The 22,370-nt window shown below is 45.8% G+C and overlaps 5 protein-coding genes and 5 long non-coding RNA genes across 13 annotated transcripts; 7 read left to right on the top strand and 3 right to left on the bottom strand.

Annotated features, from left to right (window-relative positions):
- Window positions 1-197: 197 nt before the first annotated feature.
- LOC117189274 (BTB/POZ domain-containing adapter for CUL3-mediated RhoA degradation protein 3-like) lies at window positions 198-1,272 on the bottom strand. Its single transcript, XM_033394442.1, has one exon. The coding sequence runs from the start codon at window positions 1,101-1,103 to the stop codon at window positions 249-251; it is 855 nt and encodes a 284-aa protein (XP_033250333.1). The 5' UTR covers window positions 1,104-1,272; the 3' UTR covers window positions 198-248.
- A 1,618-nt stretch (window positions 1,273-2,890) lies between these two features.
- On the top strand, window positions 2,891-3,752 carry LOC117187083 (mitochondrial carrier homolog 2-like). Its single transcript, XM_033388940.1, has 2 exons — window positions 2,891-3,047; window positions 3,121-3,752. Exons 1-2 carry the CDS (start codon window positions 2,891-2,893, stop codon window positions 3,750-3,752), a joined length of 789 nt encoding a protein of 262 aa, XP_033244831.1.
- An 858-nt stretch (window positions 3,753-4,610) lies between these two features.
- On the bottom strand, window positions 4,611-5,237 carry LOC117187082 (BTB/POZ domain-containing adapter for CUL3-mediated RhoA degradation protein 3-like; the record flags this gene model as incomplete). The annotated part of the gene is made up of 1 exon (XM_033388935.1): window positions 4,611-5,237. A coding segment is annotated over one exon (627 nt), but the record flags the coding sequence as incomplete, so codon positions are not given.
- A 44-nt stretch (window positions 5,238-5,281) lies between these two features.
- Window positions 5,282-5,949, top strand: LOC117189332. Of its 2 annotated transcripts, none has more exons than XR_004473357.1 (3): window positions 5,282-5,381; window positions 5,457-5,712; window positions 5,776-5,949. It is a non-coding gene; the product is annotated as an uncharacterized LOC117189332 (long non-coding RNA). The 2 variants fall into 2 exon arrangements; XR_004473354.1 differs by having other exon boundaries at window positions 5,453-5,712.
- Window positions 5,950-6,873: 924 nt separating this feature from the next.
- Window positions 6,874-8,191, top strand: LOC117189303 (mitochondrial carrier homolog 2-like). The gene is made up of 2 exons (XM_033394463.1): window positions 6,874-7,113; window positions 7,189-8,191. Exon 2 carries the CDS (start codon window positions 7,258-7,260, stop codon window positions 7,870-7,872), a length of 615 nt encoding a protein of 204 aa, XP_033250354.1. The 5' UTR covers window positions 6,874-7,113; window positions 7,189-7,257; the 3' UTR covers window positions 7,873-8,191.
- A 475-nt stretch (window positions 8,192-8,666) lies between these two features.
- Window positions 8,667-9,377, top strand: LOC117189403. 2 transcript variants are annotated; one of them, XR_004473393.1, is made up of 2 exons: window positions 8,667-9,012; window positions 9,297-9,377. It is a non-coding gene; the product is annotated as an uncharacterized LOC117189403 (long non-coding RNA). The 2 variants fall into 2 exon arrangements; XR_004473395.1 differs by lacking the exon at window positions 9,297-9,377 and adding an exon at window positions 9,065-9,259.
- Window positions 9,378-9,393: 16 nt separating this feature from the next.
- LOC117189393 lies at window positions 9,394-10,128 on the top strand. Of its 2 annotated transcripts, none has more exons than XR_004473386.1 (3): window positions 9,394-9,492; window positions 9,564-9,891; window positions 9,955-10,128. It is a non-coding gene; the product is annotated as an uncharacterized LOC117189393 (long non-coding RNA). The 2 variants fall into 2 exon arrangements; XR_004473387.1 differs by having other exon boundaries at window positions 9,397-9,492; window positions 9,568-9,891.
- A 2,162-nt stretch (window positions 10,129-12,290) lies between these two features.
- Window positions 12,291-13,009, top strand: LOC117189411. The gene is made up of 3 exons (XR_004473397.1): window positions 12,291-12,373; window positions 12,445-12,772; window positions 12,836-13,009. It is a non-coding gene; the product is annotated as an uncharacterized LOC117189411 (long non-coding RNA).
- A 1,239-nt stretch (window positions 13,010-14,248) lies between these two features.
- On the top strand, window positions 14,249-15,363 carry LOC108152214. The gene is made up of 3 exons (XR_001774802.2): window positions 14,249-14,522; window positions 14,574-14,889; window positions 14,966-15,363. It is a non-coding gene; the product is annotated as an uncharacterized LOC108152214 (long non-coding RNA).
- Window positions 15,364-19,999: 4,636 nt separating this feature from the next.
- Window positions 20,000-22,011, bottom strand: LOC108156538. Its single transcript, XM_017288086.1, has 2 exons — window positions 21,154-22,011; window positions 20,000-21,094 (listed from the first exon to the last, which is right to left on the bottom strand). Exons 1-2 carry the CDS (start codon window positions 22,009-22,011, stop codon window positions 20,000-20,002), a joined length of 1,953 nt encoding a protein of 650 aa, XP_017143575.1.
- Window positions 22,012-22,370: the final 359 nt, after the last annotated feature.

The following is a 22,370-nucleotide window of genomic DNA, read 5'->3' as shown; positions in this document are numbered from 1 at the left end:
TCTGGTACACAGCCATCCTTGACGGACAGCGTATTTCCCTAATGTGAATTGCTAAGCCAACATCTCCTAAAAAAACTTAGTTTCGGTTATATTAATGAACTATACATCCGATCGCGTTTTATACATTTACTGACGCTAGAAGTCAGCAACGAGCTGAACTTGTAGATAGGCAACGCCATCAGAACTAAGTTTATAAAAAACCTATGCGTGTCATGTGGGGTTGTTCCGTTTGTTTGATCGCAACCGCGCTAGTCCAGTTCGCTCTTCCTCTTCGTCGCTTGTATACTGATGCATGCTTGTTCCGCTAACACCCCCACACGTACAGAAGATGCGGCCTGCATTAGATCTTGGTCAGGGGCGTTTCGATTCTCGTATAGCAACACTTTAAGTGTTTCTTCGTAAATACGTGCCTCAGGAAATTCCACTTTAGTATGTTTTCGATCAGTTGCATAAACTATAGAAGTACAACACACTTCAGCAACCTTTTTTCCGTGCCCATAAAAGGACCAGCAACATATTTCACTTGGTCCTATAACATCTTTGATGAATAAAATGCGTTCGTTGAAACGCAGAGAGAGCTTGTCGAAAAGTTCAATATTTTTTAATAAATTGTCATCGGATGTGCTTGTGTATGAATACTTGTTGTTTTGTCGCTGCATCACTGAAATAACAGCCGGTTTCGAAGACGCACTGATTAGAAGATGTTGCTCTTTTTGCGAAGTTATCAATGGAATGCGGCAAATAGGTTTTGGCTCAATGTGTGCATATAGTGCCCGTTCACATGACAATGCAAGCTCGGTAATGCAGTAGTATTTTGATTCTGCAAGTAGCTCAGCTATTTCTTTGTTAGTTTCGGGTAATGGGACACTGCCATCGCGCAAGAAGTTGAGTATGATTCCAAAATGGTTTCCACAGCGATCTATTAGTATCCAACCTTCTGAATCAGTTAGCACCTCCATGCGACCACTAAACATAGCGCTTAGCATTGTATCATTATGCTTCGTCAGTGTTCCGATTGTAGTATAATATAAGCGACCACCAACATTCAGCTTGACATACTGAGACGAATGCCCTTTTAACAGCACTTTCTGATCACCGGACATGGCTTCAGACTGCTTGGCATGAAGCACAAATTGGTGGCTACTTTCTGCAGGTGCCAAAATCACTTTGTGTTAAAAATACAATTTTCCTAAAATTGAAAATGTGAAAAAAACCAGAAGAGCACTTACACAAATCGGCAGTTAAGGCTAATGGCAGACATTCTTAGACTTCGATATAGTGAGTGTTAAACAGCAGTGCTTCCGTCGTAGGCCAGTTTCGTTCCTCAATGCTCTTCGTTCTTCTTCTAGTCAGCCAAGACACATACACGCACAATGTCATGCGACACAACGCGTTGCAACGCTGCTAGGAAAGCCCTGTAAACTGATGTGACGCTCTCCGTTGGATGGAACAACATCTGCTGCTGGAGTTACACAAACAAAATGTGTTTCTGGCGAGCCCACGACCCTCGGAAGGGTATAGTTGTGCGGAAAACACACTTGCACACTCTTATTTCGATATTTGAAATGATGGCATCTTCTACTTCTACGAATCACAAGGCGACAACTCTACTTAAACTGGCGAACAATCCTCTACTCTGGTACACAGCCATCCTTGACGGACAGCGTACAGCTTTTGACGGGGTAAGTTGAAGCCGTGGCAAATAGTGGATGCACCGCGAACTAATTTATCATTCCCCTTCACAGCTTTCCTAGGTTTTTATATCGTTAACATCCAAGAGGTTACTTCACGCAAATATTCACGCACTACACATTCACAATCTCTCGTTAAAAAACTCTGGGCTGATGGCGATGCAGTTGGCATGGCGAACGCACATTTTAATGTTTAATTCTAGCATATTAATAAATATATTGAAAGAATTGACAATTGTTTTAATTAACCTTGAATTGAATTAAACGGGTGGCTTTGGTTGCGAAAATTTGACAAATTGGGTGTTTTTATACCCGATACTCAAAATGAGTATTGGGGTATATTAGATTTGTGGTAAAAGTTGATGTGATTGAACGTCCAGAAGGAATCGTTTCCGACCCCATAAAGTATATATATTCTTTATCAGCATCAATAGCCGAGTCGATTGAGCCATGTCTGTCTGTCCGTCTGTCCGTCCGTCCGTCCGTCTGTCCGTCTGTCCGTCCCCTTCAGCGCCTAGTGCTCAAAGACTATAAGAGCTAGAGCAACGATGTTTTGGATCCAGACTTCTGTGATATGTCACTGCTACAAAAATATTTTAAAACTTCGCCCCGCCCACTTCCGCCCCCACAAAAAACGAAAATCTGTGGCATCCACTTTTTTAAAGATACGATAAAACCAAAAACGCAGAATCGTAGAGAATGACCATATCTTTTAGACTGCAGAATCTGAATTGGATCGTATTATTATTATAGCCAGCATCAAGAAAACAATTTCATTTTTTCTCGCCCTGTCTCTCTCTAACACACACGTAGCATAGCCGGCTTTGCTTAGAGTAAAACATTAGCGCCTAGATCTCAAAGACTATAAAAGCTAGAGCAACCATATTTGGTATCCATACTCCTAAGATATCGAACCGAGACGAGTTTGTTTCAAAATTTCGCCACACCCCCTTCCACCACCGCAAAGGACGAAAATCTGGGGATATTCACAAATCTAAGAGACTATTAACGCTAGAGTAACCAAATTTGGTATTCGCACTCCTGTTAGATCTCACTATAAAACGTATATCTCAAAATATCGCCCCACCCCCTTCCGCCCCCACAAAGGACGAAAATCTGTTGCATCCACAATATTGAGGATACGAGAAAACCTTCATCGCCTGGTTGCCGGTCGCTTCGACATTAATGAAATTCTGGACATGGTGGCCCTTAATGGGCCGGACCACATTGAGCCTGGAGAGGGCCCGCTGCAGAATAACAACAGGATAATCGAACAGGATGGACTCAATGACCTTTTGGAATTTTTCTGCACGGGGGTACTTTGGACTACGCTGATGCACCCGTTCCATCATGCCGGTGTATTGATGCAACTGGTCTTTGAACCTTTTCCTGGTGAGATTGTCCGGCTGGGATTGCTCGGATCGCGCAGTCTTCTTCCTGGGGCGCAACACCTCATTGGGTCATCAGAGCGATGGATTCTTCGCCCTCTTTCGGGGTCTCAAGGCGAGCATCGCGGGAAATTTTACTTCCTACCTGATGGAGGCAGCTATGGCGGCGATGGGTCTGGAAACTCGCAAACTCACTCATACGACTGGGACTTCTGTGAAGGATGTGTCATGGAACTTGCTAGTCAGAAGCATCCGCTTGACCTTGAATCTGGTCGTCACGCAGCCGTTTACTGTAGTCTTGACTCGCCAGATCGCCCAGTTTATAGGTTGCGAAAATGTCTACAAAACTATGGGCCAAACCATCTTCAAGATATTCACCGAAGAAGGCGTGGCCGGTTTCTACGCCGGCTTTGTGCCCCGCCTGCTGCGCTATATAGGCATCATGGCAGTCACCACTGTCGCGACGGCTCTCTTCTTCCACTATGGGCCGCAACACAGCACCATTCAGGTACTCAACGAGGTAATAGTCAATATTTCGTCCTCGTACGCTCTGCACCCGTTGTCAGTGGTGGGCACCTGTATGGATGTTCAAGGGTCCCCCTTGGCTGCTGCAATGCCGTCTCAAATGCCGCACTATGAACACTGGACTAAGTGCTTCTATGATATATATTAAGGTAGTGGATTCTACCACCGTGGGGGCGTTCTTTTCTGGCGTACGGTGCCTGTCAAGGGGCTGCATGACTTGATGGGACGCCCGAAATAAGCACAGAGTTGGCTCAGCCCTTTTTTTCCAGCTATTTGTTGAACAAAATAAACAAGAATTGTCTACTTCAATTGATTCTTTGTTACAATGATATTTTCCATAGATCCTGTAACTTTTCACACTCCCTTGATAGCTAAAGGTGGTATTTCATTTGACAGGTGCAACAGCGGATCACTGCTAGCCTTCACGGTATATTTATACCATCGCCATGGAATCGTAAGAGACGAATAATAGGAGTACCCGTTTGGTTGCCTGCCATAGCAACTGAGATTATTGTGTATGCTATTACTATTAATATTGTCATACCACTAGTCAGACGAAAACAATTCATAGGACGGGACCATGGCCCGATACCTATCGAGGACCGTTCTCTTGGGGCCCAGTGGATTGGCAAGGCGTTTGTATCGATCAGGAGATCAAGAAGTGCGAGGCCCAGACCGTATCGCAGGCCCAGTCAGGACATGCATAAATGATTGGGGGTCTACTCTTGTTATGTCAATTCTGCTTGTTTTGAACAACGTGGGCAAATTCTAAGCCTCGCACTAAGAAACGATTCACAAAAGCTTTCCTTTCGCCCATGTATTTCCCTAATGTGAATTGCTAAGCCCGGTGCTAACAGAACACGTTGTCAAAAAATTTGATTGCTGTAGTAGGCCATGCTCGGTTCAAAACCAGTCGTAGTACAAGTAAAAGTATACGAGCTATTGAAAAAATCAAACAATTCAGTATCGTTTCGGGCTCCATAGGGGCAACATCTCCTAAAAAAACTTAGTTTCGGTTATAAAAATAACAAAATTTTTGTGTTAAAAATAAAATTTTTTTGTTGAAACGCAGAGAGAGCTTGTCGAAAAGTTCAATATTTTTTAATAAATTGTCATCGGATGTGCTTGTGTATGAATACTTGTTGTTTTGTCGCTGCACCACTAAAATAACAGCCGGTTTCGAAGACGCGCTGATTAGAAGATGTTGCTCTTTTTGCGAAGTTATCAATGGAATGCGGCAAATAGGTTTTGGCTCAATGTGTGCATATAGTGCCCGTTCACATGACAATGCAAGCTCGGTAATGCAGTAGTATTTTGATTCTGCAAGTAGCTCAGCTATTTCTTTGTTAGTTTCGGGTAATGGGACACTGCCATCGCGCAAGAAGTTGAGTATGATTCCAAAATGGTTTCCACAGCGATCTATTAGTATCCAACCTTCTGAATCAGTTAGCACCTCCATGCGACCACTAAACATAGCGCTTAGCATTGTATCATTATGCTTCGTCAGTGTTCCGATTGTAGTATAATATAAGCGACCACCAACATTCAGCTTGACATACTGAGACGAATGCCCTTTTAACAGCACTTTCTGATCACCGGACATGGCTTCAGACTGCTTGGCATGAAGCTCAAATTGGTGGCTACTTTCTGCAGGTGCCAAAATCACTTGTGTTAAAAATAAAATTTTCCTAAAATTGAAAATGTGAAAAAAACCAGAAGAGCACTTACACAAATCGGCAGTTAAGGCTAATGGCAGACATTCTTAGACTTCGATATAGTGAGTGTTAAACAGCAGTGCTTCCGTCGTATTCCAGTTTCGTTCCTCAATGCTCTTCGTTCTTCTTCTAGTCAGCCAAGACACATACACGCACAATGTCATGCGACACAACGCGTTGCAACGCTGCTAGGAAAGCCCTGTAAACTGATGTGACGCTCTCCGTTGGATGGAACAACATTGGCAACACTGGCACACTCTTATTTCGATATTTGGAATGATGGCATCTTCTACTTCTACGAATCACAAGGCGACAACTCTACTTAAACTGGCGAACAATCCTCTACTCTGGTACACAGCCATCCTTGACGGACAGCGTACAGCTTTTGACGGGGTAAGTTGAAGCCGTGGCAAATAGTGGATGCACCGCGAACTAATTTATCATTCCCCTTCACAGCTTTCCTAGGTTTTTATATCGTTAACATCCAAGAGGTTACTTCACGCAAATATTCACGCACTACACATTCACAATCTCTCGTTAAAAAACTCTGGGCTGATGGCGAGGCAGTTGGCATGGCGAACGCACATTTTAATGTTTAATTCTAGCATATTAATAAATATACTGAAAGAATTGACAATTGTTTTAATTAACCTTGAATTGAATTGAACGGGTGGCTTTGGTTGCGAAAATTTGACAAATTGGGTGTTTTTATACCCGATACTCAAAATGAGTATTGGGGTATATTAGATTTGTGGTAAAAGTTGATGTGATTGAACGTCCAGAAGGAATCGTTTCCGACCCCATAAAGTATATATATTCTTTATCAGCATCAATAGCCGAGTCGATTGAGCCATGTCTGTCTGTCCGTCTGTCCGTCCGTCCGTCCGTCTGTCCGTCTGTCCGTCCCCTTCAGCGCCTAGTGCTCAAAGACTATAAGAGCTAGAGCAACGATGTTTTGGATCCAGACTTCTGTGATATGTCACTGCTACAAAAATATTTTAAAACTTCGCCCCGCCCACTTCCGCCCCCACAAAAAACGAAAATCTGTGGCATCCACTTTTTTAAAGATACGATAAAACCAAAAACGCAGAATCGTAGAGAATGACCATATCTTTTAGACTGCAGAATCTGAATTGGATCGTATTATTATTATAGCCAGCATCAAGAAAACAATTTCATTTTTTCTCGCCCTGTCTCTCTCTAACACACACGTAGCATAGCCGGCTTTGCTTAGAGTAAAACATTAGCGCCTAGATCTCAAAGACTATAAAAGCTAGAGCAACCATATTTGGTATCCATACTCCTAAGATATCGAACCGAGACGAGTTTGTTTCAAAATTTCGCCACACCCCCTTCCACCACCGCAAAGGACGAAAATCTGGGGATATTCACAAATCTCAGAGACTATTAACGCTAGAGTAACCAAATTTGGTATTCGCACTCCTGTTAGATCTCACTATAAAACGTATTTCTCAAAATATCGCCCCACCCCCTTCCGCCCCCACAAAGGACGAAAATCTGTTGCATTCACAATATTGAGGATACGAGAAAACCTTCATCGCCTGGTTGCCGGTCGCTTCGACATTAATGAAATTCTGGACATGGTGGCCCTTAATGGGCCGGACCACATTGAGCCTGGAGAGGGCCCGCTGCAGAATAACAACAGGATAATCGAACAGGATGGACTCAATGACCTTTTGGAATTTTTCTGCACGGGGGTACTTTGGACTACGCTGATGCACCCGTTCCATCATGCCGGTGTATTGATGCAACTGGGCTTTGAACCTTTTCCTGGTGAGATTGTCCGGCTGGGATTGCTCGGATCGCGCAGTCTTCTTCCTGGGGCGCAACACCTCATTGGGTCATCAGAGCGATGGATTCTTCGCCCTCTTTCGGGGTCTCAAGGCGAGCATCGCGGGAAATTTTACTTCCTACCTGATGGAGGCAGCTATGGCGGCGATGGGTCTGGAAACTCGCAAACTCACTCATACGACTGGGACTTCTGTGAAGGATGTGTCATGGAACTTGCTAGTCAGAAGCATCCGCTTGACCTTGAATCTGGTCGTCACGCAGCCGTTTACTGTAGTCTTGACTCGCCAGATCGCCCAGTTTATAGGTTGCGAAAATGTCTACAAAACTATGGGCCAAACCATCTTCAAGATATTCGCCGAAGAAGGCGTGGCCGGTTTCTACGCCGGCTTTGTGCCCCGCCTGCTGCGCAATATAGGCATCATGGCAGTCACCACTGTCGCGACGGCTCTCTTCTTCCACTATGGGCCGCAACACAGCACCATTCAGGTACTCAACGAGGTAATAGTCAATATTTCGTCCTCGTACGCTCTGCACCCGTTGTCAGTGGTGGGCACCTGTATGGATGTTCAAGGGTCCCCCTTGGCTGCTGCAATGCCGTCTCAAATGCCGCACTATGAACACTGGACTAAGTGCTTCTATGATATATATCAAGGTAGTGGATTCTACCACCGTGGGGGCGTTCTTTTCTGGCGTACGGTGCCTGTCAAGGGGCTGCATGACTTGATGGGACGCCCGAAATAAGCACAGAGTTGGCTCAGCCCTTTTTTTCCAGCTATTTGTTGAACAAAATAAACAAGAATTGTCTACTTCAATTGATTCTTTGTTACAATGATATTTTCCATAGATCCTGTAACTTTTCACACTCCCTTGATAGCTAAAGGTGGTATTTCATTTGACAGGTGCAACAGCGGATCACTGCTAGCCTTCACGGTATATTTATACCATCGCGATGGTATCGTAAGAGACGAATAATAGGAGTACCCGTTTGGTTGCCTGCCATAGCAACTGAGATTATTGTGTATGCTATTACTATTAATATTGTCATACCACTAGTCAGACGAAAACAATTCATAAGACGGGACCATGGCCCGATACCTATCGAGGACCGTTCTCTTGGGGCCCAGTGGATTGGCAAGGCGTTTGTATCGATCAGGAGATCAAGAAGTGGGAGGCCCAGACCGTATCGCAGGCCCAGTCAGGACATGCATAAAAGATTGGGGGTCTACTCTTGTTATGTCAATTCTGCTTGTTTTGAACAACGTGGGCAAATTCTAAGCCTCGCACTAAGAAACGATTCACAAAAGCTTTCCTTTCGCCCATGTATTTCCCTAATGTGAATTGCTAAGCCCGGTGCTAACAGGTGTCGCAGAACGGAAATGTACTAGACTGTACAGTATCAGAGCTGCCGAAATCAAGCCATGACATTCAAATCCACTCAAGAACACGTTGTCAAAAAATTGGATTGCTGTAGTAGGCCATGCTCGGTTCAAAACCAGTCGTAGTACAAGTAAAAGTATACGAGCTATTGAAAAAATCAAACAATTCAGTATCGTTTCGGGCTCCATAGGGGCAACATCTCCTAAAAAAACTTAGTTTCGGTTATAAAAATAACAAAATTTTTGTGTTAAAAATAAAATTTTTTTGTTGAAACGCAGAGAGAGCTTGTCGAAAAGTTCAATATTTTTTAATAAATTGTCATCGGATGTGCTTGTGTATGAATACTTGTTGTTTTGTCGCTGCACCACTAAAATAACAGCCGGTTTCGAAGACGCGCTGATTAGAAGATGTTGCTCTTTTTGCGAAGTTATCAATGGAATGCGGCAAATAGGTTTTGGCTCAATGTGTGCATATAGTGCCCGTTCACATGACAATGCAAGCTCGGTAATGCAGTAGTATTTTGATTCTGCAAGTAGCTCAGCTATTTCTTTGTTAGTTTCGGGTAATGGGACACTGCCATCGCGCAAGAAGTTGAGTATGATTCCAACATGGTTTCCACAGCGATCTATTAGTATCCCACCTTCTGAATCAGTTAGCACCTCCATGCGACCACTAAACATAGCGCTTAGCATTGTATCATTATGCTTCGTCAGTGTTCCGATTGTAGTATAATATAAGCGACCACCAACATTCAGCTTTACATACTGAGACGAATGCCCTTTTAACAGCACTTTCTGATCACCGGACATGGCTTCAGACTGCTTGGCATGAAGCACAAATTGGTGGCTACTTTCTGCAGGTGCCAAAATCACTTTGTGTTTAAAATAAAATTTTCCTAAAATTGAAAATGTGAAAAAAACCAGAAGAGCACTTACACAAATCGGCAGTTAAGGCTAATGGCAGACATTCTTAGACTTCGATATAGTGAGTGTTAAACAGCAGTGCTTCCGTCGTAGGCCAGTTTCGTTCCTCAATGCTCTTCGTTCTTCTTCTAGTCAGCCAAGACACATACACGCACAATGCGACACAACGCGTTGCAACGCTGCTAGGAAAGCCCTGTAAACTGATGTGACGCTCTCCGTTGGATGGAACAACATCTGCTGCTGGAGTTACACAAACAAAATGTGTTTCTGGCGAGCCCACGACCCTCGGAAGGGTTTAGTTGTGCGGAAAACACACTTGCACACTCTTATTTCGATATTTGAAATGATGGCATCTTCTACTTCTACGAATCACAAGGCGACAACTCTACTTAAACTGGCGAACAATCCTCTACTCTGGTACACAGCCATCCTTGACGGACAGCGTACAGCTTTTGACGGGGTAAGTTGAAGCCGTGGCAAATAGTGGATGCACCGCGAACTAATTTATCATTCCCCTTCACAGCTTTCCTAGGTTTTTATATCGTTAACATCCAAGAGGTTACTTCACGCAAATATTCACGCACTACACATTCACAATCTCTCGTTAAAAAACTCTGGGCTGATGGCAAGGCAGTTGGCATGGCGAACGCACATTTTAATGTTTAATTCTAGCATATTAATAAATATATTGAAAGAATTGACAATTGTTTTAATTAACCTTGAATTGAATTGAACGGGTGGCTTTGGTTGCGAAAATTTGACAAATTGGGTGTTTTTATACCCGATACTCAAAATGAGTATTGGGGTATATTAGATTTGTGGTAAAAGTTGATGTGATTGAACGTCCAGAAGGAATCGTTTCCGACCCCATAAAGTATATATATTCTTTATCAGCATCAATAGCCGAGTCGATTGAGCCATGTCTGTCTGTCCGTCTGTCCGTCCGTCCGTCTGTCCGTCCCCTTCAGCGCCTAGTGCTCAAAGACTATAAGAACTAGAGCAACGATGTTTTGGATCCAGACTTCTGTGATATGTCACTGCTACAAAAATATTTTAAAACTTCGCCCCGCCCACTTCCGCCCCCACAAAAAACGAAAATCTGTGGCATCCACTTTTTTAAAGATACGATAAAACCAAAAACGCAGAATCGTAGAGAATGACCATATCTTTTAGACTGCAGAATCTGAATTGGATCGTATTATTATTATAGCCAGCATCAAGAAAACAATTTCATTTTTTCTCGCCCTGTCTCTCTCTAACACACACGTAGCATAGCCGGCTTTGCTTAGAGTAAAACATTAGCGCCTAGATCTCAAAGACTATAAAAGCTAGAGCAACCATATTTGGTATCCATACTCCTAAGATATCGAACCGAGACGAGTTTGTTTCAAAATTTCGCCACACCCCCTTCCACCACCGCAAAGGACGAAAATCTGGGGATATTCACAAATCTCAGAGACTATTAACGCTAGAGTAACCAAATTTGGTATTCGCACTCCTGTTAGATCTCACTATAAAACGTATATCGCTTCGACATTAATGAAATTCTGGACATGGTGGCCCTTAATGGGCCGGACCACATTGAGCCTGGAGAGGGCCCGCTGCAGGCGTGTCCGGTTTCTACGCCGGCTTTGTGCCCCGCCTGCTGCGCAATATAGGCATCATGGCAGTCACCACTGTCGCGACGGCTCTCTTCAGGTACTCAACGAGGTAATAGTCAATATTTCGTCCTCGTACGCTCTGCACCCGTTGTCAGTGGTGGGCACCTGTATGGATGTTCAAGGGTCCCCCTTGGCTGCTGCAATGCCGTCTCAAATGCCGCACTATGAACACTGGACTAAGTGCTTCTATGATATATATCAAGGTAGTGGATTCTACCACCGTGGGGGCGTTCTTTTCTGGCGTACGGTGCCTGTCAAGGGGCTGCATGACTTGATGGGACGCCCGAAATAAGCTCAGAGTTGGCTCAGCCCTTTTTTCCAGCTATTTGTTGAACAAAATAAACAAGAATTGTCTACTTCAATTGATTCTTTGTTACAATGATATTTTCCATAGATCCTGTAACTTTTCACACTCGCTTGATAGCTAAAGGTGGTATTTCATTTGACAGGTGCAACAGCGGATCACTGCTAGCCTTCACGGTATATTTATACCATCGCGATGGTATCGTAAGAGACGAATAATAGGAGTACCCGTTTGGTTGCCTGCCATAGCAACTGAGATTATTGTGTATGCTATTACTATTAATATTGTCATACCACTAGTTAGACGAAAACAATTCATAGGACGGGACCATGGCCCGATACCTATCGAGGACCGTTCTCTTGGGGGCCCAGTGGATTGGCAAGGCGTTTGTATCGATCAGGAGATCAAGAAGTGGGAGGCCCAGACCGTATCGCAGGCCCAGTCAGGACATGCATAAATGATTGGAGGTCTACTCTTCTTATGTCAATTCTGCTTGTTTTGAACAACGTGGGCAAATTCTAAGCCTCGCACTAAGAAACGATTCACAAAAGCTTTCCTTTCGCCCATGTATTTCCCTAATGTGAATTGCTAAGCCCGGTGATAACAGGTGTCGCAGAACGGAAATGTACTAGACTGTACAGTATCAGAGCTGCCGAAATCAAGCCATGACATTCAAATCCACTCAAGAACACGTTGTCAAAAAATTGGATTGCTGTAGTAGGCCATGCTCGGTTCAAAACCAGTCGTAGTACAAGTAAAAGTATACGAGCTATTGAAAAAATCAAACAATTCAGTATCGTTTCGGGCTCCATAGGGGCAACATCTCCTAAAAAAACTTAGTTTCGGTTATAAAAATAACAAAATTTTTGTGTTAAAAATAAAATTTTCCTAAATTTGAAAATGTGAAAAAAACCAGAAGAGCACTTACACAAATCGGCAGTTAAGGCTAATGGCAGACATTCTTAGACTTCGATATAGTGAGTGTTAAACAGCAGTGCTTCCGTCGTAGGCCAGTTTCGTTCCTCAATGCTCTTCGTTCTTCTTCTAGTCAGCCAAGACACATACACGCACAATGCGACACAACGCGTTGCAACGCTGCTAGGAAAGCCCTGTAAACTGATGTGACGCTCTCCGTTGGATGGAACAACATCTGCTGCTGGAGTTACACAAACAAAATGTGTTTCTGGCGAGCCCACGACCCTCGGAAGGGTTTAGTTGTGCGGAAAACACACTTGCACACTCTTATTTCGATATTTGAAATGATGGCATCTTCTACTTCTACGAATCACAAGGCGACAACTCTACTTAAACTGGCGAACAATCCTCTACTCTGGTACACAGCCATCCCTGACGGACAGCGTACAGCTTTTGACGGGGTAAGTTGAAGCCGTGGCAAATAGTGGATGCACCGCGAACTAATTTATCATTCCCCTTCACAGCTTTCCTAGGTTTTTATATCGTTAACATCCAAGAGGTTACTTCACGCAAATATTCACGCACTACACATTCACAATCTCTCGTTAAAAAACTCTGGGCTGATGGCGAGGCAGTTGGCATGGCGAACGCACATTTTAATGTTTAATTCTAGCATATTAATAAATATATTGAAAGAATTGACAATTGTTTTAATTAACCTTGAATTTAATTGAACGGGTTGCTTTGGTTGCGAGTGAAAATTTGACAATTAGTGCAAAGTCGTCAGCTGGGGTACAGTGCTGTTAAATGTCGACAAGCTGCATTAGTATAGAAACGATTAGTGTTGCGCAGCATCAGCAGCAAAGGAGCAGTGCTGTGAAATGCAAAATGAGACGCTTGTAAATACGACTTCTGAAAGCTGGAAATGAATAAATTGTGACATCCAACATGGAGATTTTTCTACATGAATAATGGATATCGATAGATAATCTTTAATGCTTAAACACTAATTTTATATGTGCGCGCGTGTACGTGAAAAGAGCAACAATTTACATTCAAATTGCGCTGCCAGCATGGACATGCCATTGATCTCTATAATGAGGCACGTTTTACCAAAGCAAAAGTTCAACCCACACACACATGCATATCGTATTATTATCGCAATTTTCAATTTGTGTGCATTTAAAATGCAATTTTCTCTGGCAAAGTGAGAGACGAGGCTCAATGAAATTTAAGTGATTTATTTATACGCATTGTTGCTGTGTCCGGCACTGTGTCGTGTACGGTGATGGGTGGGACGGTGTCCAGTGTTGTCAGTCCGTGGCCAAAACTCTTAATAAAAACAATTAAACCAAATTGGCTCCAATTGTATGCGGGAAATTAAATAAAAAAACAAAATTGATTTAAACCAAAAATGCCGCCAAACGCCACTCAAGACAGTTTTGCGACAGCTGTAATCCAGAGGGGTGTTGGTTCAAACACCCTTCAAAAAATTGATGATCAGGATGTCGGATGGGAGAGAATAAAAAGATGATGATGCTAAAAACTGCACACTTAAGTGGAAATGCAGTCGAGTGTCGCCATCATCATCATCATTGCAGCAGTGAAGGCACCTCTGGCAGGAAAAAAGCAAATGCAGAGCAAGTACACGCATCCACACGCAGACACATACACATACACACACACACACACACACACACACACAATCCATGAACAAATGATAAGCAGCAAGTCGACGTCAATGCGGCTGCGATTTGCGTTCGTCGTTTTCTTAGCTTTTTTCGATTCTTTTCCTATACCCTGTATTCGTTGAGCACAAGGGTATAAGCATTTTCCTAAAGGACAAGACAAGCAAATCTCCTTAAGAAATTCGTTTCTCGTTTGTTTCCTCTCATTTTTAAATGGTATTTTTTATGTTTTCGTATAGGGTATCCTTTGGTCGAGCTATCCACTGGAGCGTTCTTAGCTGCTTTTTTTAACTTTTTAGTATGGAAAAACTATTCAAGTCTAATGGCACGAAAGAGAATAATGACGCACAATACACTTCGACAGTTTAAACGGATTCACATGATTACAACTAAAACGGGGGAGAAGATCTGAAGAGCCGCAGCAGAGTGAAGAGTGGAGCGTGGAGAGCGGAGAGCGGAGACCGTGGAGTGGAGAGGCGATGACGACAACGGCTGCGTTGCCCTTAGCTGCGCTGCATTGGCAGTAAGTAATGATGTCTGTCGATGTTTGCAGAAACTTGTTAACCATTTGAAGGCGACAAATGTCGTGCCCATTTTATCAAGTCATAACAGTGGGCCACATGGCATTAAGACGCGCTAAGCTCTCATCCAATCAGCATCTCTGGCTTGGCCCACAGTGCGCGGCTATGTCAAGCACTTCACTTCCTTCGGGAGCAGGCACTTCAATGCATCCTTTAGACAAACAAATTGCTAAATATAATGGATCAAGGTGGGCGTGGCCAGATCGTTGATGGTAGTTGGACTTCCTTGCCGTCCTTAGCATGCGGTCGTCGTGGCGCCTGTGAGCTGTCCGGGAAGAGAAAATTCTGGTTGCGCGGATAATAGTCGAGGTATGTACCTCCTGGACCCAGTCGAAGAGATATAGAAAAACAGAATTTTATTTATTTATTTCCCATTATTTTGCAGCGTTAAATATTGTTTGTTAAATAATTCGTTAGTGCATATGCCATTGTCGAGCTCGACAATCAACAGCAACGGCAATACGGAGGAGACGATCCAGCGAAATGCAGGGAGCCAACAGTATACTCACGAAAGCAGAGACACCGAAAGAAGAATGCAGGCAATCCAGACAGAGTGAGAGCAAGAACGCGAGCTGTCCAGAGAGTGTGTCGGCGATGCAACCGATGATGCGTGACATCAGTGAACACAGTAGAACGATGATCCAAAGCAGACTGGATAAGAGCAATAACAAATTGTTCCCGCGAGTCCGTTATTACGTTCAGATTTTATATTTTTATTAAACACTTGTTAACAACCGAATCACTGGTGATCAACACAATTAATGTTCAATAATAATGAGAACAAAAATGAGTCCCTGGTGCAGGACCGAGATAAAAACACGACCGGCTTAGGCAAGATCTATACGGGAATCTAGAGATACACGTTTTCAACGATACAGCCGTGATAAATGTGCAGCTGAGGGGGCAAGATCGGCTTGGAAATCAGCTCGATAAGCGATGTAATACAGCCCTTTCATTTTTCGCTATGGTAATTACATCACTCCAAAAATATACAAACTTCCCTTGAGCACTGCTCAAATTAATAGTAAATGAAGAGATACATATGTATTTGCAGCGAAAAAAACGGATATCTGATTAGATATCAAGATAACACTGCTTAAAATTTGAGTCCAAGGTTCTTAATTGCAGAAGCTGCTGGTGCATCAGCGCTATCATACAATAATGGCAATGAAATTCGATTTCAGACTGCAACCGATTTAAAAATGCATGTCATGTGCACACGTTCACACTGGCCGCCTCGAGTCGCAGAGATCCATGTGCATGTGCGACAATCATCCTGTGAAAGGGACTCTGATTCCCATTCTGATTCCGACTTGGTCCATGATTTTCTAATTCAATTATTATTCAAATCATATAATTTCATCTTGATGGCACGCACAGCACGAAAAAGTGTCAGACGGTGGCTGCTGCAATGGCGGCAGGCGGCATGTAATAATCATATTACGTATACGCGACTACCGCAGGCGGCACATCTCTTGTACTGGTTGCAAATCCAATTTCATGCTTGTGGTAGGCACAAGGACATCAGGAAACAGGGACACCGGGATACTGGGAACACCAAGTAGACAACAACGATAAAAACGAAGACTGCCTGCTGTGTATGAGTATGTCACGCTCGCACACAATGAAATTTGTTTGCTTCATTCCTTCATAATTTTTTGTTATTTTGCCTGGAATCCCACTGCCATTGTCTCCTCTGGCTTATCCTTCATTTGTCGCCGCTTGCATTTATATTATTTTGCATATTAATATTGTTAAAAGCGAGCCAAGGAGACAGGCGGCAAGCTCCACGAAATTAGCCAGCCATTCATGCCGGCTCGTTGTGGTTAGAAGAAGGACAGATTGGCGACGTCTGGCAGCGGGAGGCCATATCAATTCACCCACCGGAAAGCACGCAGCTCCAGCAGTAGCAGCAACATCAGCAACAGCAGCAACAATAGCAACAGCAGCAGCAACGACAGCAGTGTCAGTGGCACAAAAGAATGTGGCAAGCATGGGGCTCATTCCATTCCGTTCGTGTCGTTTCGCTGCGGCTCGGCGGGAGTTCGAAAATCGTAAACATGTCCGACCATGGGGAGAGGATATGCAAACATATCGCATGAATAAGGTAGTTATATAATATGACTGTATATGTATGAATACACCAGGTTGTGTGTGGGTGTATGCACTTATTAATGCGTATTCATTGTGACATCCGGCGCGAGGAAATTATATTCCCCAACGGTCTGCTACCCAATCATCGACCATGCCTTGCCACGGTTCGCCTTGCTCCTGCCTCTGCCGCTGTCTCTGCCACTGCCTTGCCTTGCGGACCAGACGTTTTCTTTTGTCGATTTAATTGAAATAATTGCAAAAATGCAAATTGAATGGACAACAGTTGACACAGGATATTAACCATGGACGATGGTCGGTGGACGATGGACGATGGACGGTGGACGGTGGCAACGATGGCTGGAGACGACTACCGCTGCGCTCCGGCTCCCTTAATGAGCTAACGAATGGCACTGGATAATTGGGTGAAGACCACATATGCAGCTGGGGACCATTACATAAGGAGAAGGAGCAATGAACGTTACATGGGATCAGAATCCACGGTAATCCTAGAGTATAATATAATGGAAACTCTCAGACATCCCTCTGATGTTTCCCATTGTTTTCACCGCCGTGAAAATGCCAACCATTTGGTAGAACTAAATCCTGATGTTTTAGCTTCCGCTATGATTGAAAATCAATCAAATCCAATAATTATTGCAGCCAGAATGGGGAAAACCAAGTGTACGCTTCTGTGGAGCTCGTCTCGACCACTTCAGAGATTCCATTTAGCACCTCAGCGAGCTGTAATGAGGCCACGAGGCGCGTTGCATTGGCAACATTTGCCACATTGTGCGGTAGTGCGATAGTGCGGTAGTTTGAAGCCAGCCATCCGCCATATGCGGATGTGCGGATGTGGCGGCTGTTCAGCCAGCCCCCGACTAAACCGAGTACCCATCATCGATGTTGTCGAGGGTGATGATGATGATGATGATGATGGTGTTTGGTTTTGTTGCCTGTGTCTGGGCAACTTCCGTTTCGTTGCAATGGTGAACAACAACCATCCAACTCGGGTCTGGTCTGCGTGCCCCAAACCCGGTCTGTGTCTGTTTCTGTGGCTGTGCCACTGTCTGTGTGTGCGCACCGTACGCATCCTGGCCCCAGGTTGCACCATAATTGTGTTGATTAGCTAATTAGATGTAATTTCGCGGCCGGAAATTGGCAGTGGCTGCAGCCAGGGCCATTTGGGCGACAATTCCTGGAATACTCCCCCGAATAGGTCGCTCCTTTAATGCTAATTTTTAAGTGCAATAGCAGTCGGGGTCATCCCGTTCCCCAACACTCCAACACCCGGCATAATCTTGTCATGAATATGTTTGTTTAGAGCAGCCATGTCTCGCCTTGAAGAGTTCCGCTCCATCAGATTCAGATACCAGCTTCAGATACTTCGGCCCTCTGGTCCGCATCGCCCCGCCCCGCCCCGCCTGATGCTGACGTAAAAGTCGCGCCATAAAAATTCATTGGCAAACGAGCCAAAGTATTGCCACACTGCCACTGCCACAGCTAGTGCCTCTGGTTAGTGCGCCACTGGCTGTGGCAGTGGCAGTGGCACTGTCAGTGGCAGTGGCAATTGCCGAGAGTAGTCCAGACGAGACGCCATCGCCACTGACTGAGCTGCAAAAAGCCACTGGAGCGCTGCCGGCTGGGTAACGGATCTGATAGTTGAGCTGAGCCCCAAGCCATAGCTCTGGGCGAGCCCTCTACGTGCAAATCATTTACAATCCAAATATCAGGGGAATGGGGGAGGGAAAAGTAATTACATATCAAAGACTACATTCATCCACATTTCTTTTGCACGGCTTTCAGCTGCCAATTAACTGAGCTTTAGAGCAGTTTTCTTTAGAAATTCAATCTTGATCCTGTGTCTTTCTCTACATTGCAAACCTGGGATCAAAGCGTTAGTAAAACCTGCAAGAGGTATGGAAAAGGTCGGGCGACCTAATGCTATCGATTGCTTGCAGCCTTTTCGAAATACATATATTCGTTTGTTCGGTTACTTTTTGTAAACTGCTCAAAAACTTTGTCCTCGTTTTCATCGGCCAACCAGGCCCAACCATGAATGATGCATAAAAACCAAAAATAGGAAACATTTTATAAAAGGAATTGCATAAAGTTTTTCGTCTTTTTTTTTAGCTTTTCTCCTAAACAGCGCAGCGTATTAAAGACGTCTGGTGGAAGGGGTGGTGGGGGGGGGGGGGGCTAGATGGGCTACGAATGCGGATGGGAATGGGTGGCGAAAGGGATGTATCGTTTCAGACACTGACTGCGACATCGGAGGCAATGAGCTTAAGTTCAATACATTTACTTGAATTTCCAGCAAACGACAAGGACGAAGACGATGTCGTTGACTACTTGGCGCGGCCAGGATGGGTAAGACGGGGAAGCCATGGAAGCCGGGCAACGTTGTGCCCATTACAGACAGTTTTTGTGGCGAGAAATTTCAAAAAGCTCAAATGTGCGAGGCGATAAGCAAAGCAGCAAGAGATTGGAATGGAGCTGGAGCTATAGCTGGCAATGGCGATGGCGATGGGCTCAGAGAGTGGGCTCGGTGTGTGGCACAGGACAGAGTGGGGCAGCAGCAACAGCAATGGCAGCACTTACATGTAACCAGTCGATGGCGACAACGGCAGCCGCAAATGTTGCAAGGATTGCCAGCAAGAAGCACACACAAAATTGATGTCTATGTGTGTGGTGGGAGAGAGGCAAGAGGCATGAGGCACGAGGCACGAGGCATGAGGGTGGCATGAGTATGAGTGGCGGCGCCCCACCACTATAGTGGCACCACAGACCGTTGCGGGGCCTGGTGAATGGGTGGGCGTTAGATCGGTGGGGGTTGATTCGCTTGCGCAAGTTTTGGTTTTGAAAATTTATCGCTTTTAGATAAAACGTTTTGCGTTTTTACGATACGAGCAGCGAACACTTTGCCCAACTATCCACCCCGTGTCCCGTGCCTCGTGGCTCGTGCCTGGAGCCCATCTGGATGGGATGAGATGAGATGGGATGGAATGGGATGGTATACGATGGTATAGGATATGATGGCTGGGCAGGACAAAGGATGGGGAGCGTGGTGGGAGCGGGAGCGGAAAGGGGGGCCTTTGTTGCACCCAATGGATGTGGAGAAGTGTCCTCTGGTTCGGGGGATTATGAAGTAATTTAATTAAAACGTTTGGTCCGCAAATAAATCCAGCATTATTTATATGTGTATTGCCTTCGGTCGGGGAGCGCAAAAGTACCACAGTGTGTGGTCTCTTTTCGAATGATAGAAGAAGGAAGAAGTTGCCCTAGCAAGCGAAAGGACTCCTGAGGACTGCATTGCTTTAAATATTTATTAAAGTTTTCTCAGATCTTTCCACTTGGAACGACTGTGCAGCACAAGCTCCAAGGCAAAGACCACAACTGCAAAGAGATTGGCCCACAGGATTAGCCAGAAGAGTGCCGCCAGCTCCCGCATGGACAGCACATTGCGACGGCCCGTTATCGACTGCTCCTCCTCCTTGTCGGACAGCAGCGGATCGCCATCAATGCCGTCCAGAGTGCTGTAGGATGTGGATGAGATTCTCGCCACACCCTCATCCGCCTCATCCACAGCGCTGACATATTGGCGCGTCCAGTGCTCGAGGAATCCATGGGCATGCGCATGCCGGATCTGGCCATTGAGCACACCCACCAGATGCGAGTGTCGCCGCACATAGAAGGCCAGATGCTGGGTGTAGATGCGTTCCCGGACCAGGTGCAGGCGCCGGCTCATCGGATGCACCTTGCGGAAGTACCCGAAGTACTCGTAAGGCGTGAGCGTGGCCAGGCGGGCGGAGGAGCCGCTGCTCTGGGCCAGCGCTAGAAAGGACTGCAACTCGCTGCCGCTGAGGTAGACCATCTGCTCGGGCCGCAGCTCCGGTAGGCTGTCCAGGATGCGGGCAGCATTCACCTCCATCAGTTGTATGGTGAAGCGCTGGGCGAGCACATCGGCAATCGTCTGGGGAGGATTCCGCTGCGTGTCCTGCCGTAGCAGCTGGTACATGCCCGACTGGTAGGCGCCCCGCAGGACCAGGGTGGAGAACAGCCAAGTCAGCAGCAGTAGACGACCGGACACCCTCCGTGGGATGGCCCAATCCGGCAGATTGCCGCCCATTGTGAGCACCAAGAACTGATAGTAGGGATGCTGGGGCAGCACCACCTGCCAGCGGCGATCAATTCCCAGGAGCAGGAGACAGCCAAGGGCCAGGACCAGGCCGGTGGCCTGCCACACAAGCGGATGGAAAGGGAAGGCCAGCTTCTCGTAGGCGGAGTAGGCGCTCTGCAGATTGGTCACCAGCATTATGTGGCTCATGAAGTAGTAGGTGGACTGCGAGTAGGGTATCTCGCTGCCGACGCTTGGCTTGAAGTGGAATCCACCCAATGAGAAGTCCGCATGCCGGCCAAAGATCTGCAAGGGATAACTATTAGGCCTCAAGCTATAAAATGGAAACATGACTGAAGACTGACCTCATCGAACACCCAGCCGGTCTCGTTAAAGGTGGCCAGCACCTCCTCCTTGTTCATCCAGTAGAGGCCTGCAGTAAAGTTCAGATTATCCGCCAGAAACTGCAGCAGGGCTCCTTCGATGCCCACGAATCCATTGCCGCCGCCAGGCTGGTCCCCACCGTGAAGCTCTCGCCGCAGCACCAGGTACGGCATGTCCTCCCAGGTGGCGCAGGTGAGGACACAACCATAGAAGTTGACCAGCTTGGGGGGAAAGTACTCGGTACTGGCCCAGCGCCTGGTCTCGTCCTGGTAGCGATTCACAATGCTGGCCGTGATCACCTGGCAGCCGTGCACCGGACTAAAGGGGAAGTAGGTGACCATTATGAGCCAACTGCCGGGAGTGCGCAGCACTAGACCCACATTGAGCACGCTAAGGCGCCACAGGAGACGCAGAGCCCCCTGCACCTCCTCTTCGTAGGCCTGCGATGGGCCCGACATGTAGATGAGGGTATGCGAGAGGTCCTGGGTGGCGCGCAGCTTTCCATATAGCTGCTGGAGGGCCTGCAGATCGTTGACCAGCAGAAGGACAGCGTGCACATACGGCTTGTACTCCATGGGTTGTTGAGAGAAGATCCGACGGGGCAGCGTAGTGGATGGCAGCTCCTGAAGCACCTGCGTTAGCAGCTCCTCCAGGTGTGGGCGTGCTGACTCGACGCTCGCCTGCAGGTGTATATATAGGGTCTTTCTGCTAGCCATCTCCGAGCGGTGCACCACCTGGGCCAGAGCCTCTGCTAGTCCAGATCCTGATGCAGCGGTTTCCGCAATCCAAACAGCCAGGCCGAACAGCCACAGAAGGCAGTGTAACAAACGGATCCGCATAGCTAGCCGACGACTGCTTGGGGAATGTCTCCAGTTCGGAAGTGCTTTTTTGATTCGACTGGTGCCTGGTCTGGAACTCGTGGCCCCAAGGGAAATCTTTGGAATGGCTCTCGTTAATCATGTCAAATTATCTGGGATTCCCCTTGGGTTTATCGACGCTTATTGAGTTGGTTACGTGTTCCCTTAATTACAGATATATCAACGATGGGTTAAGGCACAAAACGAGAGTCGTTTCCGGGGGGGCACCTATAAGTACAAGAATATGAATGGTACTATTCAGCTATCCATTACGAAAGCTATTGTCTAGAACAACTTCAGTCTGGAGACACCTACACCTACGTCATTAGATGCCTATGCAC

The sequence above is a fragment of the Drosophila miranda genome, chromosome XL (assembly GCF_003369915.1).
Source record: "Drosophila miranda strain MSH22 chromosome XL, D.miranda_PacBio2.1, whole genome shotgun sequence".
NCBI classification, from domain to species: Eukaryota; Metazoa; Arthropoda; class Insecta; order Diptera; family Drosophilidae; genus Drosophila; species Drosophila miranda.
This window is presented reverse-complemented; position numbering and strand designations above follow the sequence as displayed.

Bases quoted from the DNA above. Each gene is read 5' to 3' on its own strand.
- LOC108156538 (XM_017288086.1), bottom strand. From the start codon at position 22,011: ATGCGGATCCGTTTGTTACACTGCCTTCTGTGGCTGTTCGGCCTGGCT. The intron at 21,095-21,153 runs GTCAGTCTTCAG...TATCCCTTGCAG, and splicing joins CCGGCTGGGTGTTCGATGAG to ATCTTTGGCCGGCATGCGGA.
- LOC117187083 (XM_033388940.1), top strand. From the start codon at position 2,891: ATGGTGGCCCTTAATGGGCCGGACCACATTGAGCCTGGAGAGGGCCCG. The intron at 3,048-3,120 runs GTGTATTGATGC...CGGATCGCGCAG, and splicing joins GCACCCGTTCCATCATGCCG to TCTTCTTCCTGGGGCGCAAC.
- LOC117189303 (XM_033394463.1), top strand. From the start codon at position 7,258: ATGGAGGCAGCTATGGCGGCGATGGGTCTGGAAACTCGCAAACTCACT.
- LOC117189274 (XM_033394442.1), bottom strand. From the start codon at position 1,103: ATGTCCGGTGATCAGAAAGTGCTGTTAAAAGGGCATTCGTCTCAGTAT.